The sequence below is a fragment of the Oncorhynchus mykiss genome, chromosome 6, assembly GCF_013265735.2.
Source record: "Oncorhynchus mykiss isolate Arlee chromosome 6, USDA_OmykA_1.1, whole genome shotgun sequence".
Lineage (NCBI taxonomy): Eukaryota > Metazoa > Chordata > Actinopteri > Salmoniformes > Salmonidae > Oncorhynchus > Oncorhynchus mykiss.
The window spans coordinates 97,386,876-97,407,481 of NC_048570.1; the positions used below are offsets into that span (position 1 = coordinate 97,386,876).

The 20,606-nt window shown below is 48.7% G+C and overlaps 1 protein-coding gene across 1 annotated transcript in view; it reads left to right on the forward strand.

Moving 5' to 3' along the window:
- Positions 1-20,606, forward strand: part of LOC110516620 (FH1/FH2 domain-containing protein 1) — a 160,194-nt gene that overhangs the window by 17,165 nt on the left and 122,423 nt on the right. The window contains 1 exon segment of the mRNA XM_036981678.1: positions 4,268-4,332. Coding sequence (XP_036837573.1) covers positions 4,268-4,332 — 65 coding nt within the window.

Consider the following 20,606-nt stretch of genomic DNA (forward strand, 5'->3'; position numbering starts at 1 on the left):
TACATCCCCTCAGTCTAGAAGCAGCAGCAGCTACATCACCTCAGTCTAGAAGCAGCAGCTACATCCCCTCAGTCTAGAAGCAGCAGCAGCTACATCCCCTCAGTCTAGAAGCAGCAGCAGCAGCTACATCACCTCAGTCTAGAAGCAGCAGCTAAATCACCTCAGTCTAGAAGCAGCAGCTACATCCCCTCAGTCTAGAAGCAGCAGCAGCTACATCACCTCAGTCTAGAAGCAGCAGCTACATCACCTCAGTCTAGAAGCAGCAGCAGCAGCTACATCCCCTCAGTCTAGAAGCAGCAGCAGCAGCTACATCACCTCAGTCTAGAAGCAGCAGCAGCTACATCACCTCAGTCTAGAAGCAGCAGCAGCAGCTACATCACCTCAGTCTAGAAGCAGCAGCTACATCCCCTCAGTCTAGAAGCAGCAGCTACATCACCTCAGTCTAGAAGCAGCAGCTACATCACCTCAGTCTAGAAGCAGCAGCTACATCACCTCAGTCTAGAAGCAGCAGCAGCAGCTACATCACCTCAGTCTAGAAGCAGCAGCAGCTACATCACCTCAGTCTAGAAGCAGCAGCAGCTACATCCCCTCAGTCTAGAAGCAGCAGCAGCTACATCCCCTCAGTCTAGAAGCAGCAGCAGCAGCTACATCACCTCAGTCTAGAAGCAGCAGCAGCAGCTACATCACCTCAGTCTAGAAGCAGCAGCAGCTACATCCCCTCAGTCTAGAAGCAGCAGCAGCTACATCCCCTCAGTCTAGAAGCAGCAGCAGCAGCTACATCACCTCAGTCTAGAAGCAGCAGCAGCAGCTACATCACCTCAGTCTAGAAGCAGCAGCAGCAGCTACATCCCCTCAGTCTAGAAGCAGCAGCAGCTACATCCCCTCAGTCTAGAAGCAGCAGCTACATCACCTCAGTCTAGAAGCAGCAGCAGCTACATCCCCTCAGTCTAGAAGCAGCAGCTACATCCCCTCAGTCTAGAAGCAGCAGCTACATCACCTCAGTCTAGAAGCAGCAGCAGCTACATCCCCTCAGTCTAGAAGCAGCAGCAGCTACATCCCCTCAGTCTAGAAGCAGCAGCTACATCACCTCAGTCTAGAAGCAGCAGCAGCTACATCCCCTCAGTCTAGAAGCAGCAGCTACATCCCCTCAGTCTAGAAGCAGCAGCAGGCTGACAACATGAATGGGAGAGACCTACCGGCCTCCTAAAATGACCGAACCGACTCTGGGGGGAAAACGTCACGATCAGACATCTGTAGTGTGTTTGATTTGGAAGCAGGTCTCCCCTGTTAGAACTACTGGGACATGTTACCTATGTTGTTGTTGAAGCCGGAGTCCTTGTCAGCCTCCCAAATGCCAGCCCTTTCCCCCTTTTTTATAGTCCACTACTTTTGACCCGGGGGGCCTTTAGGGCTCTGGCCACAAGTAGTACACTGTTTAGGGCATAGGCTGCCATTTGTGACACACCCCTGGGTAACTGGTCTTATGAACATGGAGATCACAGGAGAGCTGGGACAAGGGCATGTTGTGTGGAACAGTGTGTGGTCACAGCTGAAATACTGGGAGGGAGAGAGGGAGGGGAGAGGGAGGGAGGGAGGGCGGGCAGGGGAGGGGAGGGAGGGAGGGGGAGGGTTGGCACAGAAGAAATATGTCATTTGAAGGATATGGAAAACGGCAGGGTGCTAATTGTCATGTGAGTGGGTCAACTTGTATATGTGATGATGATGTTAAGATGTGATGAGTACTTACAGTACACACACACACACCCTGACACACACACCCTGACACACACACCCTGACACACACACCCTGACACACACACACACACACCCTGACACAGCATAGTCTCCATACCTCTCTGCTCTTCTCCTCTGCTCTCCTCCAGAATCTGCCATAGTATATAATCCCTGCTGGACCAGCCGTCACAGCCAGGCCATTGTTGTGTTTATTGGGATGGCACTCAGGGTAGCAGGAGATATCTACAGTCTAGCCCCGTCTGTTTCAGCACTCAGACAGAGGAGAATCTCAACTCCGTGAACCTCTCCAGCACTCAGACAGAGGAGAATCTCAACTCCGTGAACCTCTCCAGCACTCAGACAGAGGAGAATCTCAACTCCGTGAACCTCTCCAGCACTCAGACAGAGGAGAATCTCAACTCCGTGAACCTCTCCAGCACTCAGACAGAGGAGAATCTCAACTCCGTGAACCTCTCCAGCACTCAGACAGAGGAGAATCTCAACTCCGTGAACCTCTCCAGCACTCAGACAGAGGAGAATCTCAACTCCGTGAACCTCTCCAGCACTCAGACATAGGAGAATCTCATCTCCGTGAACCTCTCCAGCACTCAGACAGAGGAGAATCTCAACTCCGTGAACCTCTCCAGCACTCAGACATAGGAGAATCTCATCTCCGTGAACCTCTCCAGCACTCAGACAGAGGAGAATCTCAACTCCGTGAACCTCTCCAGCCATGTTACTATGTGGAATGGTTTGATCTTAGAATGGAAAATAAACTGACATGATACATAATGCAGTCTGTGCTCCGGGCTCCGTTCCCCTGGCAGTAGGATTTATTGAGCCACGTCCTCTGGGCACCGTTCCCCTGGCAGTAGGACTTATTGAGTCACGTCCTCTGGGCTCTGTTCCCCTGGCAGTAGGCCTTAATGAGCCACGTCCCCTGGCAGTAGGCTGTATTGAGCCACTTCCTCTGGGCTCCGTTCCCCTGGCAGTAGGATGTATTGAGCCACGTCCTCTGGGCTTCAGGCTCCGTTCCCCTGGCAGTAGGCCGTATTGAGCCACGTCCTCTGGGCTCCGTTCCCCTGGCAGTAGGCTGTATTGAGTCACGTCCCCTGGCAGTAGGATGTATTGAGCCACGTCCTCTGGGCACTGTTCCCCTGGCAGTAGGCTGTATTGAGCCACGTCCTCTGGGCTCCGTTCCCCTGGCAGTAGGACTTATTGAGTCACGTCCTCTGGGCTCCGTTCCCCTGGCAGTAGGATGTATTGAGCCACGTCCTCTGGGCTTCAGGCTCCGTTCCCCTGGCAGTAGGTCGTATTGAGCCACGTCCTCTGGGCTCCGTTCCCCTGGCAGTAGGCCGTATTGAGTCACGTCCTCTGGGCTCCGGTCCCCTGGCAGTAGGCCGTATTGAGTCACGTCTTCTGGGCTCCGTTCCCCTGGCAGTAGGATGTATTGAGTCACGTCCTCTGGGCTCCGTTCCCCTGGCAGTAGGCCGTATTGAGCCACGTCCTCTCCATAGATATTTCTCCCTATGACCTGATGTTATTGACTAACTGATACTGTCACTTCTTTATCGTCCCACTAGCCTTCTCTCTCTCTCTCCTCTTCACTAAAGTATTCTCTCTCTCCTCTTCACTAAAGTATCCTCTCTCTCCTCTATTCACTAAAGTATCCTCTCTCCTCCTCTCTCTCCTCTATTCACTAAAGTATTCTCTCTCTCCTCCTCTCTCTCCTCTATTCACTAAAGTATTCTCTCTCTCCTCTTCACTAAAGTATCCTCTCTCTCCTCTATTCACTAAAGTATCCTCTCTCCTCCTCTCTCTCCTCTATTCACTAAAGTATTCTCTCTCTCCTCCTCTCTCTCCTCTATTCACTAACGTATTCTCTCTCTCCTCTTCACTAAAGTATTCTCTCTCTCCTCTCTCCTCCTCTCTCTCCTCTATTCACTAAAGTATTCTCTCTCTCCTCCTCTCGCTCCTCTATTCACTAAAGTATTCTCTCTCTCCTCCTCCTCTCTCCTCCTCTATTCACTAAAGTATTCTCTCTCTCCTCCTCTCTCTCCTCTATTCACTAAAGTATTCTCTCTCTCCTCCTCTCGCTCCTCTATTCACTAAAGTATTCTCTCTCTCCTCCTCTCTCCTCCTCTCTCCTCCTCTATTCACTAAAGTATTCTCTCTCCTCCTCTCTCTCCTCTATTCACTAAAGTATCCTCTCTCCTCCTCTCTCTCCTCTATTCACTAAAGTATTCTCTCTCTCCTCCTCTCTCTCCTCTATTCACTAAAGTATTCTCTCTCTCCTCTTCACTAAAGTATTCTCTCTCTCCTCTCTCCTCCTCTCTCCTCCTCTATTCACTAAAGTATTCTCTCTCTCCTCCTCTCTCTCTCCTCTTTTCACTAAAGTATTCTCTCTCTCTCCTCTTCACTAAAGTATTCTCTCTCTCTCCTCCTCTCTCTCTCTCCTCTATTCACTAAAGTATTCTCTCTCTCTCCTCCTCTCTCCTCTTCACTAAAGTATTCTCTCTCTCTCTCTCCACAGTAGAGGGAAGAAGCCCATCCTGATCCTGAGAACTCAGCTATCTGTCAGAGTCCACTCCATTCTAGGTAAGATCCCGCTCCTCCTTTTCCATCCCTCCGTCCCACTTGAAACGAAGTCCATATCATGAAGGCTTTATAGAACATTCATGAAGCCCTCCTAAATGCTTCAAAAGCACTTCATAGATGCTGAGTGATTTCTGAACCATCTATATACACCTTATAAAGGGTTTAATATGTCTTTAGTTAGGATTCCTTTTCTCTCCGTCTGTAGCAGTGTGTATTTCCCATCTTTCCTATAATCTGTAATGGACCACCGTGGCCTCCAGTGACCAAGTCCCTAATGTCTTCCTATTCCCGATAAGGCTCTGGACAAAAGTAGTGTAGTGTAGTATATAAGGAATAGGCTGCCAGTTGGGATCCTTCCAGTAGCTTCCATTGGTCTCTATGAGATGTAACTCTCCATTTGGGATCCTTCCAGTAGCTTCCATTGGTCTCTATGAGATGTAACTCTCCACTTGTCACCGCGGGCGCTGACATCATCATCATCACACTCCTCTTTTCCACTCCAGGCGTAAAACTGTTTTATTTTCCAAATGCATTGTGGGTAAGGGGGGAAAAAAAATGCCCCCGCCCGTCCAAGGCAGTAGTGTTTAACTGGCTCCGATGATTCTTCTGGAGTTTTCTTTCCTTCTAAACCCCCCCGACTCAGATCTTCCCCCTTTCCATTAATCCACCAGTGTTTCCAACCAGTGACGTCAGCACCGGTCTAATGTTCTGCTGACGGCTGCAGTTTATTGTAATAGGTGCAGCTGATGGCCGTATAATTACATAGTCCTTTTTAAAAAAACTTGTCATGTCCCTTTTTAAATGTACTACCTCTGTACGAACTGTGATGCTGAAGTTGAGCTAGACTATATTTCCTTGTGGTGCAGGGAAAAAAAAACATTGCTTGTTTGATGAGAAACCTTGCCTGAGACCTAAAGACTGAGGCTTCAGCTCAGCAGGCCTTGTATCAGCTCTCTGAGAGGATGTCTCAAGGCTTCAGCTCAGCAGGCCTTGTATCAGCTCTCTGAGAGAATGTCAAGGCTTCAGCTCAGCAGGCCTTGTATCAGCTCTCTGAGAGAATGTCAAGGCTTCAGCTCAGCAGGCCTTGTATCAGCTCTCTGAGAGAATGTCAAGGCTTCAGCTCAGCAGGCCTTGTATCAGCTCTCTGAGAGAATGTCAAGGCTTCAGCTCAGCAGGCCTTGTATCAGCTCTCTGAGAGAATGTCAAGGCTTCAGCTCAGCAGGCCTTGTATCAGCTCTCTGAGAGGATGTCAAGCTTCAGCTCAGCAGGTTCTGTATCAGCTCTCTGAGAGAATGTCAAGGCTTCAGCTCAGCAGGCCTTGTATCAGCTCTCTGAGAGGATGTCAAGCTTCAGCTCAGCAGGCCGACACAGTCTTCAAACACGTATACCTGTGGTTCTGGACTGGTCCGGAACACGTGTGTGTGTGTATATATACCAGTGGTTCTGGACCGGTCCGGAACACGTGAGCACACTGAGACCTGACTCAGACCACCCATAGAGGGAGAGACAGAGACAGAGATAGGTAGTGCCAAGTGTAAACAAACAAGATGCCACGTCATTATACCTTGGAGCTGTGACAGAGTGGCTTTGTGTGTACTGTAGTTTAGTATAACTTCAAGTCATTATACCTTGGAGCTGTAGCAGAGTGGGCGAGATGCTGATATGGGATTATTCATTTCCTACTTCTTAAAGTGGCTTTGTGTGTACTGTAGTTTAGTATAACTCCTCCTGACTTGTCCAGGCCTGTAGCTCTGACAGTCTGTTCCCTACTGTTCCACAGGGTTATAGTATGGAGCTGGCCCCCTGTTCCACAGGGTTATAGTATGGAGCTGGCCCCCTGTTCCCTACTGTTCCACAGGGTTATAGTATGGAGCTGGCCCCCTGTTCCCTACTGTTCCACAGGGTTATAGTATGGAGCTGGCCCCCTGTTCCACAGGGTTATAGTATGGAGCTGGCCCCCTGTTCCCTACTGTTCCACAGGGTTATAGTATGGAGCTGGCCCCCTGTTCCACAGGGTTATAGTATGGAGCTGGCCCCCTGTTCCCGACTATGGAGCTGGCCCCCTGTTCAACAGGATTATAGTATGGAGCTGGTCCCCTGTTCCACAGGGTTATAGTATGGAGCTGGCCCCCTGTTCCCTACTGTTCCACAGGGTTATAGTATGGAGCTGGCCCCCTGTTCCACAGGGTTATAGTATGGAGCTGGCCCCCTGTTCCCTACTGTTCCACAGGGTTATAGTATGGAGCTGGCCCCCTGTTCCACAGGGTTATAGTATGGAGCTGGCCCCCTGTTCCCTACTGTTCCACAGGGTTATAGTATGGAGCTGGTCCCCTGTTCCACAGGGTTATAGTATGGAGCTGGCCCCCTGTTCCACAGGGTTATAGTATGGAGCTGGTCCCCTGTTCCACAGGGTTATAGTATGGAGCTGGTCCCCTGTTCCACAGGGTTATAGTATGGAGCTGGCCCCCTATTCCACAGGGTTATAGTATGGAGCTGGCCCCCTGTTCCACAGGGTTATAGTATGGAGCTGGCCCCCTGTTCCACAGGGTTATAGTATGGAGCTGGCCCCCTGTTCCCTACTGTTCCACAGGGTTATAGTATGGAGCTGGCTCCCTGTTCCCTACTGTTCCACAGGGTTATAGTATGGAGCTGGCCCCCTGTTCCCTACTGTTCCACAGGGTTATAGTATGGAGCTGGCCCCCTGTTCCCTACTGTTCCACAGGGTTATAGTATGGAGCTGGCCCCCTGTTCCCTACTGTTCCACAGGGTTATAGTATGGAGCTGGCCCCCTGTTCCACCGGGTTATAGTATGGAGCTGGCCCCCTGTTCCCTACTGTTCCACAGGGTTATAGTATGGAGCTGGTCCCCTGTTCCACAGGGTTATAGTATGGAGCTGGTCCCCTGTTCCACAGGGTTATAGTATGGAGCTGGCCCCCTGTTCCACAGGGTTATAGTATGGAGCTGGCCCCCTGTTCCCTACTGTTCCACAGGGTTATAGTATGGAGCTGGCCCCCTGTTCCACAGGGTTATAGTATGGAGCTGGCCCCCTGTTCCCTACTGTTCCACAGGGTTATAGTATGGAGCTGGCCCCCTGTTCCACAGGGTTATAGTATGGAGCTGGCCCCCTGTTCCCTACTGTTCCACAGGGTTATAGTATGGAGCTGGCCCCCTGTTCCACAGGGTTATAGTATGGAGCTGGCCCCCTGTTCCACAGGGTTATAGTATGGAGCTGGTCCCCTGTTCCACAGGGTTATAGTATGGAGCTGGCCCCCTATTCCCTGCTGTTCCACAGGGTTATAGTATGGAGCTGGCCCCCTGTTTCCTACTGTTCCACAGGGTTATAGTATGGAGCTGGCCCCCTGTTCCACAAGGTTATAGTATGGAGCTGGCCCCCTGTTCCACAGGGTTATAGTATGGAGCTGGCCCCCTGTTCCCTACTGTTCCACAGGGTTATAGTATGGAGCTGGCCCCCTGTTCCACAGGGTTATAGTATGGAGCTGGCCCCCTGTTCCACAGGGTTATAGTATAGAGCTGGCCCCCTGTTCCACAGGGTCATAGTATGGAGCTGGCCCCCTGTTCCCTACTGTTCCACAGGGTTATAGTATGGAGCTGGCCCCCTGTTCCCTACTGTTCCACAGGGTTATAGTATGGATCTGGCCCCCTGTTCCCTACTGTTCCACAGGGTTATAGTATGGAGCTGGCCCCCTGTTCCACAGGGTTATAGTATGGAGCTGGCCCCCTGTTCCCTACTGTTCCACAGGGTTATAGTATGGAGCTGGCCCCCTGTTCCACAGGGTTATAGTATGGAGCTGGTCCTCTGTTCCCTACTGTTCCACAGGGTTATAGTATGGAGCTGGCCCCCTGTTCCACAGGGTTATAGTATGGAGCTGGTCCCCTGTTCCACAGGGTTATAGTATGGAGCTGGCCCCCTGTTCCCTACTGTTCCACAGGGTTATAGTATGGAGCTGGCCCCCTGTTCCACAGGGTTATAGTATGGAGCTGGCCCCCTGTTCCCTACTGTTCCACAGGGTTATAGTATGGAGCTGGCCCCCTGTTCCCGACTATGGAGCTGGCCCCCTGTTCAACAGGATTATAGTATGGAGCTGGTCCCCTGTTCCACAGGGTTATAGTATGGAGCTGGCCCCCTGTTCCACAGGGTTATAGTATGGAGCTGGCCCCCTGTTCCACAGGGTTATAGTATGGAGCAGGCCCCCTGTTCCACAGGGTTATAGTATGGAGCTGGCCCCCTGTTCCACAGGGTTATAGTATGGAGCTGGCCCCCTGTTCCCTACTGTTCCACAGGGTTATAGTATGGAGCTGGTCCCCTGTTCCACAGGGTTATAGTATGGAGCTGGCCCCCTGTTCCACAGGGTTATAGTATGGAGCTGGCCCCCTGTTCCACAGGGTTATAGTATGGAGCTGGCCCCCTGTTCCCTACTGTTCCACAGGGTTATAGTATGGAGCTGGCCCCCTGTTCCCTACTGTTCCACAGGGTTATAGTATGGATCTGGCCCCCTGTTCCCTACTGTTCCACAGGGTTATAGTATGGAGCTGGCCCCCTGTTCCACAGGGTTATAGTATGGAGCTGGCCCCCTGTTCCACAGGGTTATAGTATGGAGCTGGCCCCCTGTTCCACAGGGTTATAGTATGGAGCTGGCCCCCTGTTTCCTACTGTTCCACAGGGTTATAGTGTGGAGCTGGCCCCCTGTTCCACAGGGTTATAGTGTGGAGCTGGCCCCCTGTTCCCTACTGTTCCACAGGGTTATAGTATGGAGCTGGCCCCCTGTTCCACAGGGTTATAGTATGGAGCTGGCCCCCTGTTCCCTATTGTTCCACAGGGTTAAAGTATGGAGCTGGCCCCCTGTTCCCTACTGTTCCACAGGGTTATAGTATGGAGTTGGCCCCCTGTTCCCTACTGTTCCACAGGGTTATAGTATGGAGCTGGCCCCCTGTTCCACAGGGTTATAGTATGGAGCTGGCCCCCTGTTCCCTACTGTTCCACAGGGTTATAGTATGGAGCTGGCCCCCTGTTCCCTACTGTTCCACAGGGTTATAGTATGGAGCTGGCCCCCTGTTCCACAGGGTTATAGTATGGAGCTGGATGTATTCTACTGCATTGTCATTATGTTGTATTTGTAGCAGGAAGTGACTGTACAGTTGTAGTCCAGCTGACTCAGGAAGTGACTGTGCAGTTGTAGTCTAGCTGACTCAGGAAGTGACTGTACAGTTGTAGTCTAGCTGATTCAGGAAGTGACTGTACAGTTGTAGTTGACTCAGGAAGTGACTGTACAGTTGTAGTTGACTCAGGAAGTGACTGTACAGTTGTAGTTGAGTCAGGAAGTGACTGTATTGTCCGTGAGGTTAAAGTGTGAGGGTCAATCCCCAACCTAACCTAACCCTAACCTCTGCAGTCATCGGTTGACTAAACGGTTGGAGACCTATGTTGCATATTGTTTTCACAGGTCATGTGTCTGATGGCTAGGCGTGCGATACATTCTTCTAGCCCCTGTTCTATCAAACTCTGTTCAGCGTGGGTAATGATTTGGATAGACGTTTCCTTTTTGTTAAAAGACGTTCCTGTGGAGAGTTTGTCCAGGTGCTTAATGCAGACTGAGTGAACAGGAGAGTATGTTTTTAAGTGAAGAGAGAAATGTGGTTCACCCTGAAAGACTGCTTCTTTATCTAGGTCAACAACACCTGCCCGTACTGGATCAACAATACAATAGTATTCTGTATCTCTGACAGCTCTGTCTGACTCTATACACTAGAGGGAAGAATGTGGGGAGCTTGACGACGTCTTACTGCTACCCCCTGTATTGATGCACAGACAATGTTTGCTTCTCAAATGGAGCACTATTCCCTATATAGTGCACTACATTAGACCAGAGCCCTATTCCCTATATAGTGGCACTACTATAGACCAGGTCCCATTCCCTATATAGTGCACTACTATAGACCAGGTCCCATTCCCTATATAGTGCACTACATTAGACCAGGGCCCATTCCCTATATAGTGCACTACTTTAGACCAGGGCCCTATTCCCTATATAGTGCACTACTTTAGACCAGAGCCCTATTCCCTATATAGGTGCACTACTTTGACCAGAGCCCTATTCCCTATATAGTGGTACTACTATAGACCAGAGCCCTATTCCCTATATAGTGGTACTACTATAGACCAGAGTCCAATTCCCTATATAGTGGTACTACTATAGACCAGAGCCCTATTCCCTATATAGTGGTACTACTATAGACCAGAGCCCTATTCCCTATATAGTGGTACTACTATAGACCAGAGCCCTATTCCCTATATAGTGGTACTACTATAGACCAGAGCCCTATTCCCTATATAGTGGTACTACTATAGACCAGAGTCCTATTCCCTATATAGTGGTACTACTATAGACCAGAGCCCTATTCCCTATATAGTGGTACTACTATAGACCAGAGCCCTATTCCCTATATAGTGGTACTACTATAGACCAGAGCCCTATTCCCTATATAGTGGTACTACTATAGACCAGAGTCCTATTTCCTATATAGTGGCACTACTATAGACCAGAGCCCTATTCCCTATATAGTGGTACTACTATAGACCAGAGCCCTATTCCCTATATAGTACACTACTATAGACCAGAGCCCTATTCCCTATATAGTGGTACTACTATAGACCAGACCCCTATTCCCTATATAGTGGTATTACTTTAGACCAGAGTCCTATTCCCTATATAGTGGTACTACTATAGACCAGAGCCCTATTCCCTATATAGTGGTACTACTATAGACCAGAGCCCTATTCCCTATATAGTGGTACTACTATAGACCAGAGTCCTATTTCCTATATAGTGGCACTACTATAGACCAGAGCCCTATTCCCTATATAGTACACTACTATAGACCAGAGCCCTATTCCCTATATAGTGGTACTACTATAGACCAGAGCCCTATTCCCTATATAGTGGTACTACTTTAGACCAGAGCCCTATTCCCTATATAGTGGCACTACTATAGACCAGAGCCCTATTCCCTATATAGTGGTACTACTATAGACCAGAGCCCTATTCCCTATATAGTGGTACTACTATAGACCAGAGCCCTATTCCCTATATAGTGGTACTACTTTAGACCAGAGCCCTATTCCCTATATAGTGGTGCTACTATAGACCAGAACCCTATTCCCTATATAGTACACTACTATAGACCAGAGCCCTATTCCCTATATAGTGGTACTACTATAGACCAGAGCCCTATTCCCTATATAGTGGTACTACTATAGACCAGAGCCCTATTCCCTATATAGTGGTACTACTATAGACCAGAGTCCTATTCCCTATATAGTGGCACTACTATAGACCAGAGCCCTATTCCCTATATAGTGGTACTACAGACCAGAGCCCTACTCCCTATATAGTGTACTCCTATAGACCAGAGCCCTATTCCCTATATAGTGGTACTACTATAGACCAGAGCCCTATTCCCTATATAGTGGTACTACTATAGACCAGAGCCCTATTCCCTATATAGTGGTACTACTATAGACCAGAGCCCTATTCCCTATATAGTGGTACTACTATAGACCAGAGCCCTATTCCCTATATAGTGCACTACTATAGACCAGAGCCCTATTCCCTATATAGTGGTACTACTATAGACCAGAGCCCTATTCCCTATATAGTGGTACTACTATAGACCAGAGCCCTATTCCCTATATAGTGGTACTACTATAGACCAGAGCCCTATTCCCTATATAGTGGTACTACTATAGACCAGAGCCCTATTCCCTATATAGTGGTACTACTATAGACCAGAGCCCTATTCCCTATATAGTGGTACTACAGACCAGAGCCCTACTCCCTATATAGTGTACTCCTATAGACCAGAGCCCTATTCCCTATATAGTGGTACTACTATAGACCAGAGCCCTATTCCCTATATAGTGGTACTACTATAGACCAGAGCCCTATTCCCTATATAGTGGTACTACTATAGACCAGAGTCCTATTCCCTATATAGTGGCACTACTATAGACCAGAGCCCTATTCCCTATATAGTGGTACTACAGACCAGAGCCCTACTCCCTATATAGTGTACTCCTATAGACCAGAGCCCTATTCCCTATATAGTGGTACTACTATAGACCAGAGCCCTATTCCCTATATAGTGGTACTACTATAGACCAGAGCCCTATTCCCTATATAGTGGTACTACTATAGACCAGAGCCCTATTCCCTATATAGTGGTACTACTATAGACCAGAGCCCTATTCCCTATATAGTGCACTACTATAGACCAGAGCCCTATTCCCTATATAGTGGTACTACTATAGACCAGAGCCCTATTCCCTATATAGTGGTACTACTATAGACCAGAGCCCTATTCCCTATATAGTGCATTACTTTTGAACAGCCTGGCACTATATAGGGTATAATTTGGAACGCAGGCAATACTCCTTGGGAAGTAGAACAGTTTGCCCCAACTCATTTTGTTAGCAGCTGACTGGCTATTCTGAAATGACTCGGTCACTCTTGATACTGAAAGGAGGTTTAATCATGATGTCGCCACTTTGAAAAGAAACCTTTCTCTTTCTTAGAGGGAGGAGTGTTTTTTTTTTATGTTTACTGCTTCCACTGTTTCTCCATGTTTGTTTTGTTTTATTTTGAGTTCTCTAGGAGTGAGTCACATCCTGGTTTGGTTTCCCTTTCTGGTTTCCCTCTTCAAGTAGATGAGGCTTTGCCCTCCTTTTCCTGTGAGTAGAGCTGGCTTCCCTCCAAGTAGGAGAGGGTTTTCCTGTGAGTAGAGCTGGCTTCCCTCCAAGTAGGAGAGGGTTTTCCTGTGAGTAGAGCTGGCTTCCCTCCAAGTAGAAGAGGGTTTTCCTGTGAGTAGAGCTGGCTTCCCTCCAAGTAGGAGAGGGTTTTCCTGTGAGTAGAGCTGGCTTCCCTCCAAGTAGGAGAGGGTTTTACTGTGAGTAGAGCTGGCTTCCCTCCAAGTAGGAGAGGGTTTTCCTGTGAGTAGAGCTGGCTTCCCTCCAAGTAGGAGAGGGTTTTACTGTGAGTTGAGCTGGCTTCCCTCCAAGTAGAAGGGTTTTCCTGTGAGTAGAGCTGGCTTCCCTCCAAGTAGGAGAGGGTTTTACTGTGAGTTGAGCTGGCTTCCCTCCAAGTAGAAGGGTTTTCCTGTGAGTAGAGCTGGCTTCCCTCCAAGTAGGAGAGGGTTTTACTGTGAGTTGAGCTGGCTTCCCTCCAAGTAGGAGAGGGTTTTACTGTGAGTAGAGCTGGCTTCCCTCCAAGTAGGAGAGGGTTTTACTGTGAGTTGAGCTGGCTTCCCTCCAAGTAGAAGGGTTTTCCTGTGAGTAGAGCTGGCTTCCCTCCAAGTAGGAGAGGGTTTTACTGTGAGTAGAGCTGGCTTCCCTCCAAGTAGGAGAGGGTTTTACTGTGAGAAGAGCTGGCTTCCCTCCAAGTAGGAGAGGGTTTTACTGTGAGAAGAGTCATCTGGTCATCTTTTACCATCAGCACAGCTATCATTCTATGTAGTAGTCTACATAGTGACCATACATACCATAGTAATATGACTGAGTAGTCTACATAGTGACCATACATACCATAGTAATATATGACTGAGTAGTCTACATAGTGATATGACTGAGTAGTCTACATAGTGACCCTACATACCATAGTAATATGACTGAGTAGTCTACATAGTGACCATACATACCATAGTAATATGACTGAGTAGTCTACATAGTGACCCTACATACCATAGTAATATGACTGAGTAGTCTACATAGTGACCCTACATACCATAGTAATATGACTGAGTAGTCTACATAGTGACCATACATACCATAGTAATATGACTGAGTAGTCTACATAGTGACCCTACATACCATAGTGATATGACTGAGTAGTCTACATAGTGACCCTACATACCATAGTAATATGACTGAGTAGTCTACATAGTGGTATGACTGAGTAGTCTACATAGTGGCCATACATACCATGGTAATATGACTGAGTAGTCTACATAGTGATATGACTGAGTTGTCTACATAGTGACCCTACATACCATAGTGATATGACTGAGTAGTCTACATAGTAATATGACTGAATAGTCTACATAGTGACCGTACATACCATAGTAATATGACTGAGTTGTCTACATAGTGACCCTACATACCATAGTGATATGACTGAGTAGTCTACATAGTGACCATACATACCATAGTAATATGACTGAGTAGTCTACATAGTGACCCTACATACCATAGTAATATGACTGAGTAGTCTACATAGTGATATGACTGAGTAGTCTACATAGTGGCCATACATACCATGGTAATATGACTGAGTAGTCTACATAGTGATATGACTGAGTAGTCTACATAGTGACCCTACATACCATAGTAATATATGACTGAGTAGTCTACATAGTGGTATGACTGAGTAGTCTACATAGTGACCCTACATACCATAGTAATATATGACTGAGTAGTCTACATAGTGACCATACATACCATAGTAATATGACTGACTAGTCTACATAGTGGCCATACATACCATGGTAATATGACTGATTAGTCTACATAGTGACCATACATACCATAGTAATATGACTGAGTAGTCTACATAGTGACCCTACATACCATAGTAATATATGACTGAGTAGTCTACATAGTGACCCTACATACCATAGTAATATATGACTGAGTAGTCTACATAGTGACCATACATACCATAGTAATATATGACTGAGTAGTCTACATAGTGACCCTACATACCATAGTAATATATGACTGAGTAGTCTACATAGTGACCCTACATACCATAGTAATATATGACTGAGTAGTCTACATAGTGACCCTACATACCATAGTAATATATGACTGAGTAGTCTACATAGTGACCCTACATACCATAGTAATATATGACTGAGTAGTCTACATAGTGACCCTACATACCATAGTGATATGACTGAGTAGTCTACATAGTGACCCTACATACCATAGTAATATATGACTGAGTAGTCTACATAGTGACCCTACATACCATAGTAATATGACTGACTAGTCTACATAGTGACCCTACATACCATAGTAATATGACTGAGTAGTCTACATAGTAATATGACTGAATAGTCTACATAGTGACCGTACATACTGTAGTAATATGACTGAGTAGTCTACATAGTGACCCTACATACCATAGTAATATGACTGAGTAGTCTACATAGTAATATGACTGAGTAGTCTACATAGTGACCCTACATACCATAGTAATATGACTGAGTAGTCTACATAGTGACCCTACATAGCATGGTTAAGTCACTTCAGTCAAATTACAAGGTAGATTGGACTAAGACACTTTAGTTTCCTGTTCAGTCAATTGGTTCTGAACACACACACACACACACACACACACACACACACACACACACACACACACACACACACACACACACACACACTACTCTGCCCCTAGAACTCACGTATGCACACACACACACTACTCTTCCCTGAGAACTCACGTATGCACACACACACACACACACTACTCTTCCCTGAGAACTCACGTATGCACACACACACACACACACTACTCTGCCCTGAGAACTCACGTATGCACACACACACACACTACTCTGCCCTGAGAACTCACGTATGCACACACACACACACTACTCTGCCCTGAGAACTCACGTATGCACACACACACACACTACTCTGCCCTGAGAACTCACGTATGCACACACACACACACTACTCTGCCCTGAGAACTCACGTATACACACACTACTCTGCCCTGAGAACTCACGTGTATATACACACACACACACACAGACAGACTGTCCCAGAACACACTGTGACCACCTCACATGACTATAGTTTAGGCCTTTAGCCAGGACTACAGTGTTCCATTGGTTCAACATGGACCTGCCTCCCCAATGGCACCCTATTCTGTAATATAGTGCACTATATTAGTAATGGGCCCATAGAGTAATGCATTTGATATCGTGAATAGGATGCTGTTTGGGACACAGCCATGTTTACTGTCTGTGCCAGCTGGCCAGTCCTCAGGGTCTTATGGGAAATTATTTGCCCCCTATAGCCTCCTAAAAGGACTGGAGTGGAGAATGTCATCAATGACTGAGGCCTTTTTAGATAGACTGGCAGGGCCCCTGGGCTGCTGTGTTGTTCTGGTACTTTTAGAAAGACTGGCAGGGCCCCTGGGCTGCTGTGTTGTTCTGGTACTTTTAGAAAGACTGGCAGGGCCCCTGGGCTGTTCTGTTCTGTTCTGGTACTTTTAGAAACACTAGACTGGCAGGGCCCCTGGACTGCTGTGTTGTTCTGGTACTTTTAGAAAGACTGGCAGGGCCCCTGGACTGCTGTGTTGTTCTGGTACTTTCAGAAAGACTGGCAGGGCCCCTGGACTGCTGTGTTGTTCTGGTACTTTTAGAAAGACTGGCAGGGCCCCTGGGCTGCTGTGTTGTTCTGGTACTTTCAGAAAGACTGGCAGGGCCCCTGGGCTGCTGTGTTGTTCTGGTACTTTTAGAAAGACTGGCAGGGCCCCTGGACTGCTGTGTTGTTCTGGTACTTTTAGAAAGACTGGCAGGGCCCCTGGACTGCTGTGTTGTTCTGGTACTTTTAGAAAGACTGGCAGGGCCCCTGGACTGCTGTGTTGTTCTGGTACTTTTAGAAAGACTGGCAGGGCCCCTGGACTGCTGTGTTGTTCTGGTACTTTTAGAAAGACTGGCAGGGCCCCTGGACTGCTGTGTTGTTCTGGTACTTTTAGAAAGACTGGCAGGGCCCCTGGACTGCTGTGTTGTTCTGGTACTTTTAGAAAGACTGGCAGGGCCCCTGGGCTGCTGTTCTGTTCTGGTACTTTTAGAAAGACTGGCAGGGCCCCTGGGCTGCTGTTCTGTTCTGGTACTTTTAGAAAGACTGGCAGGGCCCCTGGGCTGCTGTTCTGTTCTGGTACTTTTAGAAACACTAGACTGGCAGGGCCCCTGGGCTGCTGTTCTGTTCTGGTACTTTCAGAAAGACTGGCAGGGCCCCTGGACTGCTGTGTTGTTCTGGTACTTTTAGAAAGACTGGCAGGGCCCCTGGGCTGCTGTTCTGTTCTGGTACTTTTAGAAAGACTGGCAGGGCCCCTGGGCTGCTGTTCTGTTCTGGTACTTTTAGAAACACTAGACTGGCAGGGCCCCTGGGCTGCTGTGTTGTTCTGGTACTTTTAGAAAGACTGGCAGGGCCCCTGGGCTGCTGTGTTGTTCTGGTACTTTAGAAAGACTAGACTGGCAGGGCCCCTGGACTGCTGTGTTGTTCTGGTACTTTTAGAAAGACTAGACTGGCAGGGCCCCTGGACTGCTGTGTTGTTCTGGTACTTTCAGAAAGACTGGCAGGGCCCCTGGACTGCTGTGTTGTTCTGGTACTTTTAGAAAGACTAGACTGGCAGGGCCCCTGGACTGCTGTGTTGTTCTGGTACTTTCAGAAAGACTGGCAGGGCCCCTGGACTGCTGTGTTGTTCTGGTACTTTCAGAAAGACTGGCAGGGCCCCTGGGCTGCTGTGTTCTGGTACTTTTAGAAACACTAGACTGGCAGGGCCCCTGGACTGCTGTTCTGTTCTGGTACTTTCAGAAAGACTGGCAGGGCCCCTGGACTGCTGTGTTCTGGTACTTTTAGAAAGACTGGCAGGGCCCCTGGGCTGCTGTGTTCTGGTACTTTTAGAAAGACTGGCAGGGCCCCTGGGCTGCTGTGTTGTTCTGGTACTTTTAGAAAGACTAGCAGGGCCCCTGGACTGCTGTTCTGTTCTGGTACTTTCAGAAAGACTGGCAGGGCCCCTGGGCTGCTGTGTTGTTCTGGTACTTTTAGAAAGACTGGCAGGGCCCCTGGACTGCTGTGTTCTGGTACTTTTAGAAAGACTGGCAGGGCCCCTGGGCTGCTGTGTTCTGGTACTTTTAGAAAGACTGGCAGGGCCCCTGGGCTGCTGTGTTGTTCTGGTACTTTTAGAAAGACTGGCAGGGCCCCTGGGCTGCTGTTCTGTTCTGGTACTTTTAGAAACACTAGACTGGCAGGGCCCCTGGGCTGCTGTGTTGTTCTGGTACTTTTAGAATGACTAGACTGGCAGGGCCCCTGGACTGCTGTGTTGTTCTGGTACTTTTAGAAAGACTAGCAGGGCCCCTGGACTGCTGTGTTGTTCTGGTACTTTCAGAAAGACTAGCAGGGCCCCTGGACTGCTGTGTTGTTCTGGTACTTTTAGAAAGACTGGCAGGGCCCCTGGGCTGCTGTGTTGTTCTGGTACTTTCAGAAAGACTGGCAGGGCCCCTGGACTGCTGTGTTGTTCTGGTACTTTTAGAAAGACTGGCAGGGCCCCTGGACTGCTGTGTTGTTCTGGTACTTTCAGAAAGACTGGCAGGGCCCCTGGGCTGCTGTGTTGTTCTGGTACTTTTAGAAAGACTGGCAGGGCCCCTGGGCTGCTGTGTTGTTCTGGTACTTTCAGAAAGACTGGCAGGGCCCCTGGGCTGTTCTGTTCTGTTCTGGTACTTTTAGAAACACTAGACTGGCAGGGCCCCTGGACTGCTGTGTTGTTCTGGTACTTTTAGAAAGACTGGCAGGGCCCCTGGGCTGCTGTGTTCTGGTACTTTTAGAAAGACTGGCAGGGCCCCTGGACTGCTGTGTTGTTCTGGTACTTTTAGAAAGACTGGCAGGGCCCCTGGGCTGCTGTGTTGTTCTGGTACTTTTAGAAAGACTGGCAGGGCCCCTGGACTGCTGTGTTCTGGTACTTTTAGAAAGACTGGCAGGGCCCCTGGGCTGCTGTGTTCTGGTACTTTTAGAAAGACTGGCAGGGCCCCTGGGCTGCTGTTCTGTTCTGGTACTTTTAGAAACACTAGACTGGCAGGGCCCCTGGACTGCTGTGTTGTTCTGGTACTTTTAGAAAGACTGGCAGGGCCCCTGGACTGCTGTGTTGTTCTGGTACTTTTAGAAAGACTGGCAGGGCCCCTGGACTGCTGTGTTGTTCTGGTACTTTTAGAAAGACTGGCAGGGCCCCTGGACTGCTGTGTTGTTCTGGTACTGTTAGAAACACTAGACTGGCAGGGCCCCTGGACTGCTGTGTTGTTCTGGTACTTTTAGAAAGACTGGCAGGGCCCCTGGACTGCTGTGTTGTTCTGGTACTTTTAGAAAGACTGGCAGGGCCCCTGGACTGCTGTGTTGTTCTGGTACTTTTAGAAAGACTGGCAGGGCCCCTGGGCTGCTGTGTTGTTCTGGTACTTTTAGAAAGACTGGCAGGGCCCCTGGACTGCTGTGTTGTTCTGGTACTTTTAGAAAGACTGGCAGGGCCCCTGGACTGCTGTGTTGTTCTGGTACTTTTAGAAAGACTGGCAGGGCCCCTGGACTGCTGTGTTGTTCTGGTACTTTTAGAAAGACTGGCAGGGCCCCTGGGCTGCTGTGTTGTTCTGGTACTTTTAGAAAGACTGGCAGGGCCCCTGGGCTGCTGTGTTCTGGTACTTTTAGAAAGACTGGCAGGGCCCCTGGGCTGCTGTTCTGGTACTTTTAGAAAGACTGGCAGGGCCCCTGGGCTGCTGTGTTGTTCTGGTACTTTTAGAAAGACTGGCAGGGCCCCTGGGCTGCTGTGTTCTGGTACTTTTAGAAAGACTGGCAGGGCCCCTGGGCTGCTGTGGTGTTCTGGGACTTTTAGAAAGACTAGACTGGCAGGGCCCCTGGACTGCTGTGTTCTGGTACTTTTAGAAACACTAGACTGGCAGGGCCCCTGGGCTGATGTGTTGTTCTGGTACTTTTAGAAAGACTGGCAGGGCCCCTGGACTGCTGTGTTCTGGTACTTTTAGAAACACTAGACTGGCAGGGCCCCTGGACTGCTGTGTTGTTCTGGTACTTTTAGAAAGACTGGCAGGGCCCCTGGGCTGCTGTGTTGTTCTGGGACTTTTAGAAAGACTGGCAGGGCCCCTTGACTGCTGTGTTGTTCTGGTACTTTTAGAAACACTAGACTGGCAGGGCCCCTGGACTGCTGTGTTGTTCTGGTACTTTTAGAAAGACTGGCAGGGCCCCTGGACTGCTGTGTTCTGGTACTTTCAGAAAGACTGGCAGGGCCCCTGGGCTGCTGTGTTGTTCTGGTACTTTTAGAAAGACTAGACTGGCAGGGCCCCTGGGCTGCTGTTCTGGTACTTTTACAAAGGTTGACAATACTGTTGACAAGCTACTTACCACTCTGTTGTTGAATGAATGGGGAAACATGGACAATAGAGAGGGGGGGAACATGGACAGTAGAGAG